At 50.3% G+C, this 16,496-nt stretch overlaps 2 protein-coding genes and 1 long non-coding RNA gene across 18 annotated transcripts in view; 2 read left to right on the top strand and 1 right to left on the bottom strand.

The window, feature by feature from the left end:
• Positions 1-1,671: 1,671 nt before the first annotated feature.
• On the top strand, positions 1,672-3,470 carry Cyp8b1 (cytochrome P450 family 8 subfamily B member 1). The gene has a single exon (XM_034484476.2). The coding sequence runs from the start codon at positions 1,672-1,674 to the stop codon at positions 3,172-3,174; it is 1,503 nt and encodes a 500-aa protein (XP_034340367.1). The 3' UTR covers positions 3,175-3,470.
• Positions 2,380-16,496, bottom strand: part of Ackr2 (atypical chemokine receptor 2) — a 57,585-nt gene continuing 43,468 nt past the window's right edge. For 8 of the 15 annotated variants that reach the window (XM_076917620.1, XM_076917619.1, XM_076917623.1 and 5 more), the window contains 2 exons: positions 15,761-15,862; positions 2,380-9,210 (listed from right to left, as the gene is read on the bottom strand). In XM_076917620.1, the coding sequence (XP_076773735.1) occupies positions 8,046-9,200 (1,155 nt within the window). In that variant the 5' untranslated portion in view covers positions 9,201-9,210; positions 15,761-15,862 and the 3' untranslated portion in view covers positions 2,380-8,045. Of the gene's footprint in view, positions 9,211-10,435; positions 11,573-12,222; positions 14,918-15,760; positions 15,863-16,496 lie in introns of those variants that run through there. The other 7 variants (XM_076917615.1, XM_076917616.1, XM_076917617.1 and 4 more) reach the window with 3 other exon arrangements.
• On the top strand, positions 9,138-16,103 carry LOC143435387 (uncharacterized). 2 transcript variants are annotated; one of them, XR_013105629.1, is made up of 4 exons: positions 9,141-9,275; positions 10,265-10,371; positions 14,945-15,057; positions 15,966-16,103. It is a non-coding gene; the product is annotated as an uncharacterized LOC143435387 (long non-coding RNA). The 2 variants fall into 2 exon arrangements; XR_013105628.1 differs by lacking the exon at positions 10,265-10,371 and having other exon boundaries at positions 9,138-9,275.

Below are 16,496 nucleotides of genomic sequence, written 5' to 3'. Positions count from 1 at the left end.
GCTATACAGGCAAGGCCCTCAGAGCAGCCAGTCTAGCTCTGGGATGAGGGCCTGAGCCTCTGCTTGAAGTGTCACCAGTCTAGAGGGTTCTCTGAGCTCTCACAGATAGATTCATTCACACCACTCCCCCTGCTGGAGTCAGCACTCTGGCAGATGCTCAGCTTTCCTCAGGCCTAAAGCTTCACCAGACACCTTGACGGCCATACAGTGATTGCTCACTATGTAGTCACAACACTAGAAGCAAACATGACCCAGCAAGACTCTGTATCGTCTGAAGGCATCTTTAAAACCACAGGGCAAGAAGGCCCCAGGAAAGGATGCACAGATGCCAGGGGAGGGACCAAAGTATGTGACAAGGCTTTACAAGAAGCAATGACATATAGAGAATGCTAACCTGAGCCAGACACTGTCCTAAGGGCTTTTTTTATGAATTCCCTCTTCTCTCAAAAGCATCAACATGGGTATGGTGGTTTGAATAGTAACGGCCCCCGTAGGCTCACGTATTTTAATACTTGTCTCAGGGAGTGGCATTATTAGGAGGTAGCCTTGTTAGAGTGCGTGTGGCCTTGTTGGAGGGAGTGTGTCACTGCCGGGTGGGCTTTGAGGTCTCCTATACTCAAGCTCGGCTCACCATTGCACTCCTGAACTCCCAGCAAAGACAGAAGGATCCTGGAAGCTCAGTGGCCAGCTGATGTAGTTAGTGAGAGAAAGATCCTGCCTCAAAAAAATAAGTTACAGGGGCTGGAGAGGTAGTGTCAGTTAACAGCTTTTTCTGCTTTTCCAAAGAACCTAAATTCGCTCCCCAGCATTTATACCAGGTAGCTCACAACCATTTATAACTCCAGTTCCAGGAGATCCAATGCCTTTTTTGGTCTCCACAGGTAGCAGGCATGCATATGGTGCAAATACACACGTATGTATGTATGTATGTATGTATGTATGTATGTATATGTATATATGTGTGTATATGTATATACATATATGTATATATGTGTGTATATATGTGTATTTACATATATATGTATGTGTGTGTGTGTATATATATATATATATATATATATAGAGAGAGAGAGAGAGAGAGAGAGAGAGAGGTAAAATTTTTAAAATCTTAAACAAAATAAGGTGAAGATTTAGCAGAGGAAGACACCAAAGTCAAACATGTACCTCTCCCAACACACACACACACACACACACACACACACTTTAAAAACAATAGTTCAGAGACGAGAAAAGAGATATGCACAGTTAGTGAATGAGCAAGCAAGTAAATCGGTGTGTGAATGCGCAGGAGTGTGAGCAGCTGTTGGGGGTGGGCTCAAGGCAGGCAAACAGGGAGATATCACACTGTGCCAGAGCTACACCTGAGCCGTCAGAGCCAAGTGCATAGCTGGCACCCCAACCTGCAGGTTTTCTTTTCTTTCATCTTCTCCCGAGTCAGCCCTTCCTTCTCTTACCTGACCCAGCTTTGCTGTGTCATGTGTTAATTTGGAATAACATTTTCTCTCCGTGTGCCAGCTAACCAGAGTTATTTACCACATCTCAGCCTGGGAGCAAGGTCCAAGGACATGGACCTTTGCCGTTGCCAACTTGTGAAGGCCACATAAAGCAATCCCAGCGCTGGAGAGCTGACAAGTGGCGCCTGTGGGGAGCTCAGGCTGCTGGAGCCTAGCCATGATGCTGTGGTATCCAGTGCTGGGAGCACTGCTCACGGTTGTGGGATGCCTGTGCCTGTCCACCCTGCTCAGGCATCGCAGGCCCTGGGAACCACCTCTGGACAAGGGTGTTGTGCCCTGGCTGGGTCATGCCATGGCTTTCCGGAAGAATATGTTTGAATTCTTGAAGGGAATGCAGGCCAAGCACGGGGACGTGTTCACGATACAGCTGGGAGGTCAGTTCTTTACCTTTGTCATGGATCCTCTCTCCTTTGGCCCCATCGTTAAGAACACACAGAAAGCGCTAGACTTCGAGACGTATGCACGAGAACTGGTGTTCAAGGTGTTTGGGTACCAGGCGGAAGATGAGGACCACCGGATGGTCCACTCAGCTAGCGCCAAGCATCTGATGGGGCAAGGCTTGGAGGACCTCAACCAGGCCACGCTGGACAGCCTGTCCTTGGTGATGCTAGGGCCCAAAGGCCCGAGTCTGGGTGCCAGTTCCTGGTGTGAAGACAGCCTCTTTCACTTCTGCTACAGAGTCTTGTTTAAGGCTGGTTTCCTGAGCTTATTCGGGTACAGCAAGGACAAGGAGCAGGATCTGGATGAAGCTGATAGGCTGTTCGAGAAGTTCCGTCGATTTGACCTTCTTTTCCCCAGGTTCGTCTACTCCCTGCTGGGGCCCCGGGAGTGGGTAGAAATGAGCCAGCTACAGAGTCTTTTCCACCAGAAGCTTTCCGTGGAGCAAAACCTGGATAAAGACGGCATAAGTAACTGGTTAGGCTACATGCTTCAGTCTCTGAGGGAGCGAGGAACAGCTTCATCCATGCAGGACAAATTTAACTTCATGATGCTCTGGGCCTCCCAGGGGAACACGGGGCCCACCTGTTTCTGGGCCCTCATATTCCTGCTGAAGCACCAGGATGCCATGAAGGCTGTGCGTGAGGAAGCTACCCAGGTCATGGGCGAGGCCAGGTTGGAAGCCAAGAAGGCCTTCACTTTCACCCCCAGTTCCCTGAAATGCACTCCAGTGTTGGACAGTGTGATGGAGGAGACTCTGCGCCTCTGTGCCACGCCCACCCTCGTCAGGGTTGTGGTGGAGGATTCTGTCCTAAAGATGGCCAGTGGGAGAGAGTACCAGATCCGCCGTGGAGATAAGGTGGCTCTCTTCCCCTATCTCTCAGTACACATGGACCCCGACATCCACCCTGAGCCCACAGCCTTCAAGTACGATCGCTTCCTCAACCCCGACGGCACCCGGAAAGTGGACTTCTACAAGTCAGGCAAGAAGATCCCCCACTACAACATGCCCTGGGGCTCGGGAGTCTCCATGTGCCCCGGCAGGTTCTTCGCCCTCAGTGAGATGAAGATCTTTATCCTCCTTATGGTCATGTACTTTGACTTTGAGCTGGTGGACCCTGACATGCCTGTGCCCCCTATTGACCCAAGGCGCTGGGGCTTCGGCACCTCCCAGCCCAGCCACGAGGTACGTTTCCGCTACCGCCTGAAGGCCACGCAGTGAACTCAGGTCTGAGCACACTCTGCGGCCCAGAGCAGCACTCCCATCCTCTGGCTCTGAGGAACCCTTACCTCTCTCCCTGGCATCCCTGCCGTCTTGCCTCCTAGACATCTCAGAGATCTGTCACGCTCCCTCTAAGATGCCATCCCCCCCAGTGGTCTCTGCCTGACCCTCCTCTCAGGAGGAACACCTGTGGTCAGTTCAATTTACAAATCCTATCAGTTCAGGCTCCGGAGATGTCACTCAATGGAATGTGTGCAATGTTGTTAATTTCCTAATAGATATGTACTAAAAACAAAGGATTGCATTGAGGTTTGTTTTGTGGTGTGTTTCCCTTAACCCAGAACTTCCAGAGAACTTGCACTTCCTGTCACCAAACTCTTCAGTGCTTTTGAAAGTGGTCTAGCCACAGGCTACAGGCTTGCGAGCCAAGCCTGGAGAATGGCCACATTTGATACAGAAGCAACTCGAGATGCCCCCTCTATGCCTGTGTCTGCTCTGCGTCTTTTCCCCGTGGTTTGCAAGGGACCACTGTATTGGTTTTCTCCATCGGCATGCTTCCATCTCCCTGTGGGATCTCGCAGCTCCTCAGATATGCTCAGTCCGTGAACATCTCAACGTCTGTCCCAAGCTCAGTTGAACAGCTCCCTTTCCTACTGCCCTGCCTCTCTGCTCAGGACTGCTCTTCATCCATGACCTGACCATACTCTAGATACCTCACCTCCTCCCTCACAGACAATTGGGCCCAGTTCTGTCCACTCAAACCCAGCAACACCTCTGAGACATGACTTTCTGCCTTCCTCTGCTGCTGTCTCTGCACGCCACACCCGACACCCTCACCCTTTGTTCACATAGTGCTCAAGGTCCTTTTCAAAAAGGACAGCTTTCTGGAAAGCTGCCCTGGCACCAGCGGCCGAGAGCTTCTGGTTCCGACTCAGGAGACTCACCCTGGGCATGCCCACTCCGTTCACAGGTCAGGCTCCTGTTCCATGACCCTCTGGATGTGTGAAAAGGGAGGACACAACAATAGTGGCCTGGCAAGGCGACAGAGGCTGCTCCCTTCTCTGCCCACTGAATTGGTCTATGGCATCTCCTCCCCTTGTGTTCCTAGCCTTGTGGAAATTGACAGGTTCTCTTAATGCTCCTGGCCAGGTAGGGGCTCTATTAGACCTCAGACTGACCTCATTGAAGAGAGGTGGTTCTTGGTGTAGGGTCACACAACTAGTTGCCCTCAGCTTGGGCTTCTGCCTAGTATCAAAGCAGTGCTCAGGGCAGAGCAAGCAGGCTGAGAGGACACAGAACAGGGTCAGGGAAAGCCCTCGGCCCAGGCCCTGAGGCGGTGAGGTTATCTGTGTTGCCTGGACCCCCTTCTCCAGGATCTTCACAGTACACTTGTCTGCAGTCCCTCCTTGCCCAGCCAGGCCCTGATACCAGCCAGCCATAGCTCTGGCACCATTCCTTGCTCATCCTCCCAACCCGGGAAGTGTGTCTAGCTGTGAGGTCACCTGTTTCATGTACCAAGATACTGAGGTCATGGAAGGGCAGGAAACCACTGAGGAAATGTAAATTTGCCAAGGCTGGAAATCAAGTTTCTATCATGTCACACACACTCAGAGGACTGACTGGTGGGCAGGTGTGAACGGACACGTTGACATGTCACACACACTCAGAGGACTGGTGGGCAGGTGTGAACGGACACGTTAAGATACTCTGGCGGGCTCATTCCTTGGTTCTGGTGGTTCTGGGACCCGTCCATGAGGATGGATGGAGATAGCCCTGGCAGAGGGTACAGTCAGTCACACTGGCCCGGCCCAGCAGTCCTGGGTCCCTTTCTTCACGTCTACATCTCTCAGCTCCCTCCTTCTCAGAATCTTTGAGGAGAGAGCAGCAAATGGATTCTCTCCCTGGAGACAGCTCACAATAAAGCCAGACCAGAGGTGCCTTTTCAGCTGGGGCTGACGGCACACACCAGGGACTCAGCACTCAGGAGTCTGAGGCAGGAGGATTCATGTTCAAAGGTGGCCTGGGCTTCACAATAAGAGCTTGTCAGCCCCCAAAATACATAAAGACAAAACAATATAAAGTAAAACGACTCTCCTGCAGTGGTTTTTGGGTACCTGGAAAGGAAAAGACTAAATCCATATCACCGCTATGAACACTCCGGTCTCAAATCACAGAGCTGAGGGGCCAGCAGTCTAGCGCACACGCCTGGAAGTAGGGGTGGGGAGGAGAGGCTCCACCTTGGCCTGGCCTGTGAGGACTAGCAAGCTGCTTCACAGGGTCCCTATAACGATGAGCAGTCGTGTGTGTCGACAGTTCTCGCTCAGAGTGCTGCTGATATGAGCCTGTCTCTTCCCACACAACACATACCCACACATACATAGACATGTGGGAACAGTTAGAAAGCCAGTGGGCTCACGCCAGATGCACATGCTAAGCCGCTCCACACCCACAGCGATAAGTATACACGCAACCCACACAACATACTGTCAGGGACACACACATGTGCATGCATGTCCCACACAGATACACAGACATCACCACGGCTGGTGACAAGGGCCCTGGACTCCCTCACCCGTCGTATCATGTCTCATCCCATCTGTGCACCGTGGGCACAAAGTGAGAGACATTGGTCCTGTGTCCATAGCTTGGGTCGTATCTTATCCGGCTGCCTGGTGTGTGTGGTTTCAGTTCTAATACCCTCCCCCCACCCCATGTTCTGAGACAAATCACCAACTGCAGATAAAGAACTGAGAGAGCCTGGAGCCTTGGGCAGAGAAACCTGAAGGAACAGGAACTGGAACCAAGCATTTAATATGTGGAACTCAGATCCCAACCATTACAGTCTAAGACTGTGCACTGCTCAACCTCCACCCAGAGCATGGGGTGGGGTGACCTATCCCAGAGCACGTGGGATTAGCTCGTGAGATGAGTGAGGGCTCACCTGGCTAGAAGTGAGCTGTGCTAAAGAAAGGAACAGGGCAGAACAGGGAGGTCAGGATGTGCAGAACACAGCAGGGAGTGGTAGGTGCTGAGGAGGCAGGGGATGGGGGAGACGTCTGGATGCTGCTGACCATGGGCTGAAGAGGAGTTCAGTCAGGAAAGCACCGGGACAAAAACCAGGACGTGAGTCTGACCCCAGAATCTGCATTAAAAAGCCAAGCATGGCGAACATACAGGTATAATCTCATTGAACAGGGAGACAGGGTGGTCAGCCTTGCCTGCTTGGTGAGTTCAAAGCCAGAAAAACCTGTCTCAAAAAACAAAGGTGGATGGCACCTGGGAAATGACACATAAGGTTGTCCTCTGATTTCCACATACTGGCACATACATACTCATGGGCACCTGCACTCACATGTACATACACATGCACAGGCACGCACACACACACATTATTTTGATTACTTTTCTGTGAAGAGCAAGAATGCAGAATGCTTTTTCTGTGTTATCGACTCCTCTTTTGAGAGACATCTGTTCAGATCACTCACCCATTTTTTTTTTATTGGATTATTTGATTTTGTCAACTTTTTTTGTTCCCTGTACAGTTTGAATAATGGGCCTGGTTAGGTGAGAGCTGGTGGAGTTGTCTGTAAACTGTCTCTTTATCCTGACTGTGTCCCTGTACCATGGAGACTCTAATTTCATGTGATCTGAGTATTCCCTGGCTATGGGTGGGTGCCCTGCTCAGAAAGACCTTGCTTCTGATGATGTCTTTAGTTCTTTCCCCTGTGTTTTTCTCTGATGGTTTCAAAGCTTCGGGTCATATGTTAGAGTCCTTGATCCAATTTTAGCTGATCGTTGTATCAGATGAGAGATAAGACTCTAGTTTTAATCTTCCATGGGTGGATACCCAGTTTCTCAACAGGATGTGTTCAGGGACTGCCACTCACCAGCATATGTTTTGTAAAGTCCAAAGTTTTGAACTTGACCGACAGATCCCCAAACCAGAGCTGGAATGGTCCCCGCCTTCCTCCTGTGGGATATGCACCTCTGGGCTATTCTCTAGCTAGAGTGACTCCAGTGCCTTCACACCACACACAAGTGCAGGAAGGTATGCTCCCATCTGAGCTTCAGAGAAAGGGACCCTGGAGAATGGAGAACCTGCGGCTGTTCCCAGAAATGCACAATGCTTATTCACGCTCCACAGAAGCTTTCTAAAAGCCTGCCGCACACAAGCTTCTGTTGTAGAGTCTGAGGACAGCAGTGAGCCATTCACCGAGAGCTTTGCTCTGCAGCTCACCTGTGTGGGTGGGCTTGAGGCAGTCACCAGGGAAGACGACAGGAGAAAGCCCTGTACAAAGTAAACGCAGTAGTGCATGCAGAAGCCAGTGAGAACCCCCTGTGTAGACAGGACATTAAGCAGGGCGGGGATGGGGCCCCCTCCCTTGCCAACAAGGTGAGATCTGAGCCACAACTCCAGGAAGTGAAAGGAATGAGCCAAACAAACTCTTCCCAAGGAGAAAGGCTGGTGAAGGAAAATGTCCAGGAAGATAGCATAGCTGAGCCTGTCCCTACTAAAATGAACCTGGAATGCTCCAGAAATGAGTGGAAGCCAGGGTGCCCTGAACCCAGAGACCAGGAGGGAGTATGGTGGAGGTGAAGTCACAGACTGATCATATAGCCCTTGAAGGTGTGAAGGCTGAGAGTGGAATGACCTCATTGGCTGCTGGAAGCCATGAAAAGCCATAGATGGAGATGGGTGGATAAATGCAATGATACAGCAGAAAATCACTGGGGTTCAGGATACAGACAGAGGAAGAGGAAGTAGTGAGAAAGGACTGCTGGTGGTTAGGAACCACAGGGCAAGCAGCACGGCCATGTTGTCCCTCAGAGAGAGCAGTGCCAGTCCCAGACCATGGCATGGTCACTCGGGCCTAATTATTCCCCATCTCCCCCTTGTTAAGGGAGTCCTCAGCCTGCCTCTCCCCAAGCTCACTCATGCTGACCACATCTTCCTGGGCAGTAACCCTGCTGCTCTCAGAGTGGCTGGATGGAGGGGTGTGGGCGGTGCCAGGTGCCTGGTGCCATCTCAGCACCACAGACAGGAACACCTTCAGGTACTGGCGGAAGCGGCGACTGGAGAAGGCATAAAGGATGGGAGTGAAACAGCAGTGGAGGAAGGCCAAGCTCTCTGTCACCTGCAACATATAGTCCAGACGGTGGCTGATCTCACAGTTCCCAAAGACATGTAGGTCCAGCAGCGAGTGCAGAAACACAGTGAGGTTGTACGGGAACCACAGCAGGAAAAAGACTATCACCAGTGCCGCAGCCATCCTCAGAGCCCGGCCCTGGCCCGGTGGCCTCAGCCGGACCAGAACGCAACCAATTCGAGAGTAAAAGAAGATCATGGCCAAGAGTGGGAGGAGAAACCCCAGAAGGTTCTGCTGGAAGCGCAGGTACAGCTTCCAAATGGTTGCCTGTCCGCCAAAATCCGCATAGCAGTGCCACACACCATCTGAGGTCTGGTGGACCTTCACAAAGACCATTTCTGGGACAGAGATGGCCAGGGCCGTGATCCACACCATGGCAATGAGAAGCAGGTTCCTGAACCGGGCCTTGGAGCTGTGGAGGGGCTGAGCGTAGACAATCTCCAGGTATTTGTCCAGGCTCATACAGGTGATGAAGAAGATGCCACAGTAGAAGTTAATAGAGTAGAGAGTGCTCACCACTTTGCACAAGAAACTGCCGAAAACCCAATGCCAGGCCACAGAGATGGCCCAGAAGGGCATGGTCACTACAAACAAGAGGTTGGAGATGGCCAGGTTCAGCAGGTAAAGCTCAATCACCCGTCTTCGAGGCACGGAGTGGAGCAATACCACCAGGAGAAGGAGGTTGCCGGCCAAGCCCAGCAGGAAGATTAGGCTGTAGATGATCGGCAGAAAGACCCTTGCAAAGGACAGGACCTCATCCTTCCTGCAAACCAAGATGGTCACATCATCTAAGTCGTAGTCATAGTCGTAGTCGTAGATGGAGCTGCTGTTCTCAGAACCGATGGTAGAGAGAGGCAACGGGGAAGCGATGGTGGGCATGTCTCCAGTTCTGCAGGAAACAAAAGCCGCAGTGAGGGCCTGAGGAGATGGCTCAGCAGGCAAAGCGCTTGCCAGGTGAGTGGGCGAGCATCGTCAGCATCAGCATCCACACAAAGCCAGAGGCGGGGGGGGCACATCTAGCATCCTGGATCTCCTACACAGTATAGTCAGAGAAGCATCAGCAGCTCACAGGCCAGCTCTGAGCTAGCAAAGAAGAAACTGAGACATGAGGCTGTCTTCTGACACCCACAGGCATGTTCCCATACTCACATACATGAACATCTGAACACACAGAGACACAGAGACTAAAGAAAGAAACCTAAACCATGGAAGACTGTATCCCCTCAAAACCCTGAACCAAAATAGCCCATCCTTCCTTAAGTTGATACCTTTCTTGGCACTGTGACTAAATGCCTGAACAGCAGCCTGAGGTGATACCCCTCAGCACACACAGTAAAGATGAGGTGCAGTGCAGGTAGACTCCACTCTCACTGGGCTGGTTAAGGGGAGCATTGTCTGACCAGGGCTGTCACCTCTCCAAAGATTTTTAACATGTGGGCTTGGAATTGCCAGCCTGTATACATGGAGTGGCCAGGATCTGGTCATTGTCATCTACTGGGTTTCAATAGCCTGTGGGATGGCATGGTTAGCATAGGAGTTTCTAGTACATGTGCCCAGGAGTGTAGCTAATGCCCACACTGAAGCTATTTCCAGAATGTGTCTCTGCTAGGAGAGCAGGGCGGATGCACTGAGTTCAGAATTAGAATAGGGCCATCAGCTCAGTCCAGTGCCTTCAAGCTTGGCCCCAAGAAACCACCTGTCTCCTCTGGATCAGAGACAAAAAGCATGGAGACAGAGGTAGGCAGAAACAGCAAGTTTATGTCAAGCCTGGCCTATACAGCCAGTTCCAGACCACCCAGGGCTACATTTGGTTTAAAAACAAAACAGATTTAAAAAAAAAAAAAAAAGTTGTTAACAGTCTCTGCCAAATGATGGCTGTGTCCTCTGCTCCTCCCTCCACTGTGACCAAGCAAGACAGTGCAAGAGATTCCTCTATCTTGTAGGCTTGCTGAAGCCATTTGAGGCTCGACTAGAATTTGATCTCCTTGGTGGAGAAGCCTGGGAAAATTACACAACTCTATTCCAGAAGCCCAAGGTCAAGATGCCCCAGGTAGTTTATTTAGCTTGTTAAATTGCTTGATTGTCCAGAAGCCCCCTCACTCCAGATAACTTACCTTCTGTTAAACTGCTTACTTGTGCTCCTCTCCCTCACTCCTTCAGCAGCCAAGTGTGTTGAGGCTTCGTCTTTTACTATCTATCGTAATGTTAAGTGCAGAGGGGGTGTGGGGTCCCAAGACCCGGAGTCTGCATGTAGCCTCTGGGACCCTGCCCTTAAGTTAATTCTGATTGGTGAATAAAGATGCCAATAGTCAATAGCTGGGCAGAAGAGGCATAGGTGGGGTTGAGGTTTCATGGGCTTAGAGAGAAAGGACCAAGAAGAGGAAGAAGGAGAGCTGCCCTGGAAAAAGAAGAATGCGCAGGAGGGAGAAAGAGAGCCGCCATGGGCTAAGGGCCAAGAAGAGAATGTGGATCACAGGGCTGCCCAACTGGGTTAAGTACAACCCAGATGGGACATAGTAAATAGTAAGAGATAACTTGGGGTTATCGAAAGTAGATTCTAACAGCATGGAGGGTAGGCAGCTGCCCAGCTATTGTGCTGCCTACGGAAAAATATAAAGGCTGTGTGTGTTTTTCATTCAGGAACATAAATGGTCTAAGGCAAGGAAGAAGCCCCAGGCCGGGATAATATATATTTTTTACTACAAAGTAAAATGTCAGGATGTGGGTTTTGCTTTCAAATACCCCTTGCTTTGGACATCCAATACTACACTTGGGTCCCAAATGCCTGAGTGTAGTCCCAGCCGGCTGGAATAAAGACTTTCAATTGGCTATAAACAGTCTGAGCGATCACCTCTGGAGTCCTCAGTGGGTTTGTGCTTTGTGCCCTTCTTCTCCATACGGTGGCATCTGGCATGCCATCTCCCAATCAATGCAGGTGGATGTCCATGGGCACCCTGACTTGTGGCTGCCCCGAGTTTATTGGTTTCCAGGGCTCCTCATTACAGCCTAAGTCTTCAGAGCTGCAGCCTGGATTCCTTCTTTGCATGCCTTGCAAAGTGGGTGTCATCTTTTCAGCAGGGCCCCAAATCGAACTGTATTTAAAGCTAGGAAAGAGTGTGGACTTCTCCCCTTGGTGTCTGTAGGGTAGCTGTCAGTAGCTGGGATTGGTCACATCTGAACTTACCTGATGCTTGCAGTATCTGGTCTGTGTCACAAGCTAGAGAGCTGGGCTTAGCTGCAAATTGGGTTTTCTTTTTTTTTTTTTTTTTTTTCCCTCTGCTCCCTTTCCGGTTCTCCTGCTGGTTTGCTTTTTTCCTCTCACCTCAGAATTCTTTTTCCTTGTTACCCTGAATCCTCTCTTGCAGAGTTTCAGGAAGGGTGTTCCCCACCCCACCCCCAACTATGATGAGAATCTGTCTTCAAGGTTTTAAAAATGTAATACACAGATGCTCCCTGACACCTCTTCCTCTGCTGACTCTAACCTTATCCCATCCATCAGCCTCTCTCACGCCTTCTGCAGTGCACATCTCGCAACTCCTGTGAGGCCTGCATTTTAGAGCGTGCATATGCAGACATCTTCTGGGTGGTTCTATTCTGAAGTTATTTTGAGAATCTGCATGTTGCTTTCCATGGTTGTGGGGCATTTTTCCTGGGCCTCTTGATTAAACCCAAAGTACCCAGTTGCTAGTTCATTTCCATCCCTCCAGGAGCACACAAGCCTCTCCTTTCTGTGTGTCACAGCCAAAAGGGTTTTTTTGCTCTTGTTTTTTTTTAGTTTTGTCTGGAAACCAAATCTCAGCTGTGTGTTCCTGGATGGCCTGGAATGGCTGTTTAGACCAGACTTGCTTTGAACTGGCTCTGGCTCGCTGCCTTCTGTCTTTTTGATATTAGTCATTCTTACCTGAGTGGAGTGACACAGTGGTTGGATTTGTGCTTCCCTGATGGTCACGAATGTTAACTTTTGCGGGATGCAGTTGGGTGTCCTATTGACCATTGTGTCTTCGTTTGAGAAATGTCTTCGCCCTCTCTTGTCTTTGGCTTGCTTTGCTCTGTTTGCTTTGATTTGTTTTGACTTTGAACTTGCTACACGCAGCAGAGGGTGACCTGATCTCCTCCTGTATCCCCCAAGCACCGAGATTGCAGGCATGTGCTATTATGCCCAGCTAATCATTTGCTCATTTTAAAACAAGATGGGTTGGGGGAGCAGGTAATGGCTTAAGGCTTTTATATACACTCCTGTATTAACCCCTCACCAGATCAACAGTTTGTAAATAATGTCTGATACTGTGAAGGATCCCCGTGGGATTCTGATGAGTCTCTCCTCTGCAATGTGAGATATAATCCCATCCCCACCCTCTCTCTATTTTTGGCCTGTGCATTTGATGCCTTATCTAGAAAACCTCCACACATACGTATGTAATGCAATATACTGAAACATGAAAACAGCAACAGCTATAACATGAATCAAGCAAAAAGGTTGTGCTCAGTTCTGTACTGAGTTATACACACACACACACATACACACACACACACATACACACACACACATACACACACACACACATACACACACACACACATACACACACACATACACACATACACACACACATATACACACACACACATACACACACACACACATACACACACACACATACACACACACATACACACACACACACATGAGAGAGAGAGACAGAGACAAACAGAGACAGAGACAGAGAGAGACAAAGAGAGAGAGGTGGGGTGAGTTGCTTCCTTACTCCCCACCCCATGTTGTCTCTCACAAAGCAACACGCTTAGTCACAAGGATGACCCTCCTTCATCAAGGATATAGGACTAACTTCATTCCCTGTTAGAACCCAAGGGTCGGGACCTTTATGTTCAGCACATTACGTTGTTCACCAGTGAAGAGGAGTTTTGGGGAAGAGAGAGAAAAAGAGACAAAAATGTTGCCCAGGAGCAGCTACAGAGAGGCCCGTGGGCTAGTGGTGGCAATGCATCATAAGGTACGCACACACCAGTTCCTCCCGAACTTCTGTGTTTTTGTCTCCTGTTCTCCGGGTCAACTAATGCCAGTGTGCATGTTTATTTATGTTTTTTTAATGGATGAGAATCTCACTTCATAAGAGGTTGACAGTTGCACCAATCCTCTGCCTCGCTCTCAGGTGCTAGGGTGCCAGCAGGCACTGGCATGCTCTGACATAACTCGGACCTGTGGGGGCCAGTGTGTTTTTACCTTTTTCACGAATGTTGCAATGTCTTCTGTGGCTCTTTCTGGTACAAGGATTGTTTTTACTTCGTAAGAAGGATTTTGAAAGAGCTGTTGGCTCAGGAGGCCCACATGGGACTCTTTGAGCATCTATGAGGTTGGATAAAATTAGCTGGTCTGCAAGCATTGCCCCTCCCATGGAACGCTGGAGGACTCCCACCCAGTCAGCCTCAGCTCCACCCTTGGGCTCCTATCTGATAGTATGCGGACCAGATGTTGCGGAAGTCACATGCATGTCCAGGAAGTTTTCTCTAGGACCCAGCTATCTCCTGGCCAGTCTCAAAGGTGGCTCTGTGCCTGTCTTGCAGTAGATAGGGGTCCCTGTTCCTCTCCTGTGCACATGGCTTCTCCTAGCCCTGAGTACCTCCCATCCCTGGGCTGTTGTCAGGAGTTGAGCTGAGGGAGGAGGGGGGGTAGAGATGAGGAGAACTCTTCTGAGGCTCAGTGCTTGTCAATCAGGATGCCAATAACAAGTGCACCCTAGCTGTCCTCTGCGCTTCCAGCCCTGGCCTTGATTTTGACCTAATTTCTCAACGTCCCTGACTTTTGCTTTAGTAAATACACAACCTAACAGATGTTTTGAGATCAAAGTCAGAGTCGGCAGCTTTAGTCTGGTCCAAGCCATTTCTGAAGGTCCCCCTACCCCCAAGGGCACTCTGGGAAGCTCTCCAGGTCCCCTGAAGCAACAGGCCTCTACCAACACGTCCATCAACGCCTACTGGTGAGTCAGCAGCCGTGTTCCTGTGCACGCCATGTATGGCTGGCACGTGCCTTCCTGGCCCCTGTGCAGTCCTGTAACTCACAAGAAGGACCGTGCACTGTCATTTCCCCTACACTCATTTGGCTTGTCCATTAAGACCTTAAGAATGAGTTGTTTACACCTTAGTGTAGGTCTGCAGGTGGTGAAGGTGACCCTGCAGGGAAAGTTTTGGGGGACCCAGAGAATCACTTAGGGGTTTCCAGTGAGAGATCAACTTCAGTTGGTCAAGACCCAACTCCAGCTGTCGAGATCAACTCCAGCTAAGCTTCCCTGTCACAAAGCTAGGGGCACAGAGGCAGATGCAATCTCTGTAGGACAGTAATGGCGCTACATTTACACGGGGGATGTCGCAGAGCTGGTTGAGTGCTCGCCTAGCGTGAGGCTTTGGTCCTCAGTACTGTATGGGTGTGGTGGAATACACCTTCAAAACTGAACTCAGGAAGTTTGTGAAGGAGGATTGGAAGTTCAGTCATACAGCAAGCGGAAGGCGAGTCTGAGACGCCTTAGTCCCTATCTCAAATAAAATAATAAAATAAAACCCTCCAGAAACAAAATCAAATGAACAAACAAATCGTTTCATCCTTGCAGCACGTGGCCTTGTGGGCCTTGTGCCGTACGACCTGAGAAGGCTGGAACTTCCTCACAGGATGCTCAAAGGCTATCACAGTGACTTCCATGTTCCAGAGGGTGAAACAGGCACGGTGAGGTAACACCCAATTCCAGAAGCCCCGAATGAGCTGGGCGGACTGAAAACCCAAGAGGAAAATGCCATCACTTAGCCTGAGGTCCCCTTCCAACAGACTAAGCTTCAATTTGAAGGACACGGCTCTCATAGTGGAGTTCCACCCTGAGCAATTTAGGCCAGAGACAACTCGGGGGGGGGGGGCTGAGGTGCCCCTGGGGTGTGCTACTGGCATATGAAGTTGGTAGGCAGTCTATGGGCTCTCACACAGTAACCAGCACCGCAGTCAGGGACAGGAGACACCAGAAGTGTGGCAGATGCCACAGTGGAGGTTTCTCTGTCCTTGGATATCCCCACACTCAACTCAAGTTGCCTATTGAACCTTTATTAAGTCACAGATTCAAGCTCCAGAGTTGCTGCCAGGCATCCCACCTCCTCCCCCTACCACCAGACACCAGCTAAGAACTAAGTAGGTGGATTCCCCCAAAGGACTAACCTCGATCCCTCCCAGTAGCGTGTGCTGTTGGTTATGCAACCCACGACATGTGCAAACTGTTCAAACAAACAAGACAAGCTTCTGGAATGTAAAAGTAGCTGATCTAATCAATTATAATGAGCAGTACCTCAGCTGGCTTGCCCAGGACCAGGAAACCAAGCTATGATTTAAGGACCCCACAAACCCACCCCTCCCTTCACACCCCTGCCCGGTCCCCAGCACTCACACAGGGTACTCCTGACCGGCTTTCCTTTACCCTCTGGACACAAGAGCTGGCTCTTCGTAAGTCTGGGGGTTGTAAGAGTCCTCAGGACTTCTCAGTGCAGGACTGGAGAGAATGACATCAGAAAATTATGGGATTTAAATGGTGTGGCCACCTCCTCTCCTCCCTCTCCACTCATCTTTTCCTTTCTGATTTTATTCCCTCCCAGGCACAGCTGGGCCAACTCTGCCCCAGCAGCCTCAAGAGCCTGTGACCAGAGCGCGACCATCCCAGAACCTCTGCCTACTCAGCTCTCCCCCAGGAGGCTCTCTGATTGCTTTTGAAATCCCCAAGCCCAAAGGCCACTCTCGCTCAGCTTTAGATGGTCCCTCTAGCTCTCAGCCCACTGTCGTTGCATTCTTGACATCATTCTGGGCACAGCAGCTACACACATATAGACTGTGCCTGGCATCAGAAGCCTGTCTCTAGGTTACTGGGGGCTGTATTGGGCTCTCTCCTTCCTCTATCCATCAAGGGCGTGGGAAACCATCAGTCACTAAATTCTACCAGCACTTGTAACAACACCCAACAATTAAACAGGCTTACTACAGGCCAGGGTCTCTTCTTACAACTTCTCTCCTGCAGTCACTCACTAGGGCAAGAACAGTTTTATCTCTATGAGGGGACCAGACACCGAGAGGCCAAGGGAGTTGCCAGTCACTCAGCCAAACCTAGCTGAGCAGGGACTCACTCCTGGAGT

This window comes from Arvicanthis niloticus, chromosome 21, assembly GCF_011762505.2.
Source record: "Arvicanthis niloticus isolate mArvNil1 chromosome 21, mArvNil1.pat.X, whole genome shotgun sequence".
NCBI classification, from domain to species: Eukaryota; Metazoa; Chordata; class Mammalia; order Rodentia; family Muridae; genus Arvicanthis; species Arvicanthis niloticus.
Note: the sequence above shows the minus strand (reverse complement) of the source record. Positions and strands in the feature narration are given on the sequence as shown.

Excerpts from the sequence above, each read along its gene's own strand:
- Cyp8b1 (XM_034484476.2), top strand. The coding sequence starts at position 1,672 with ATGATGCTGTGGTATCCAGTGCTGGGAGCACTGCTCACGGTTGTGGGA.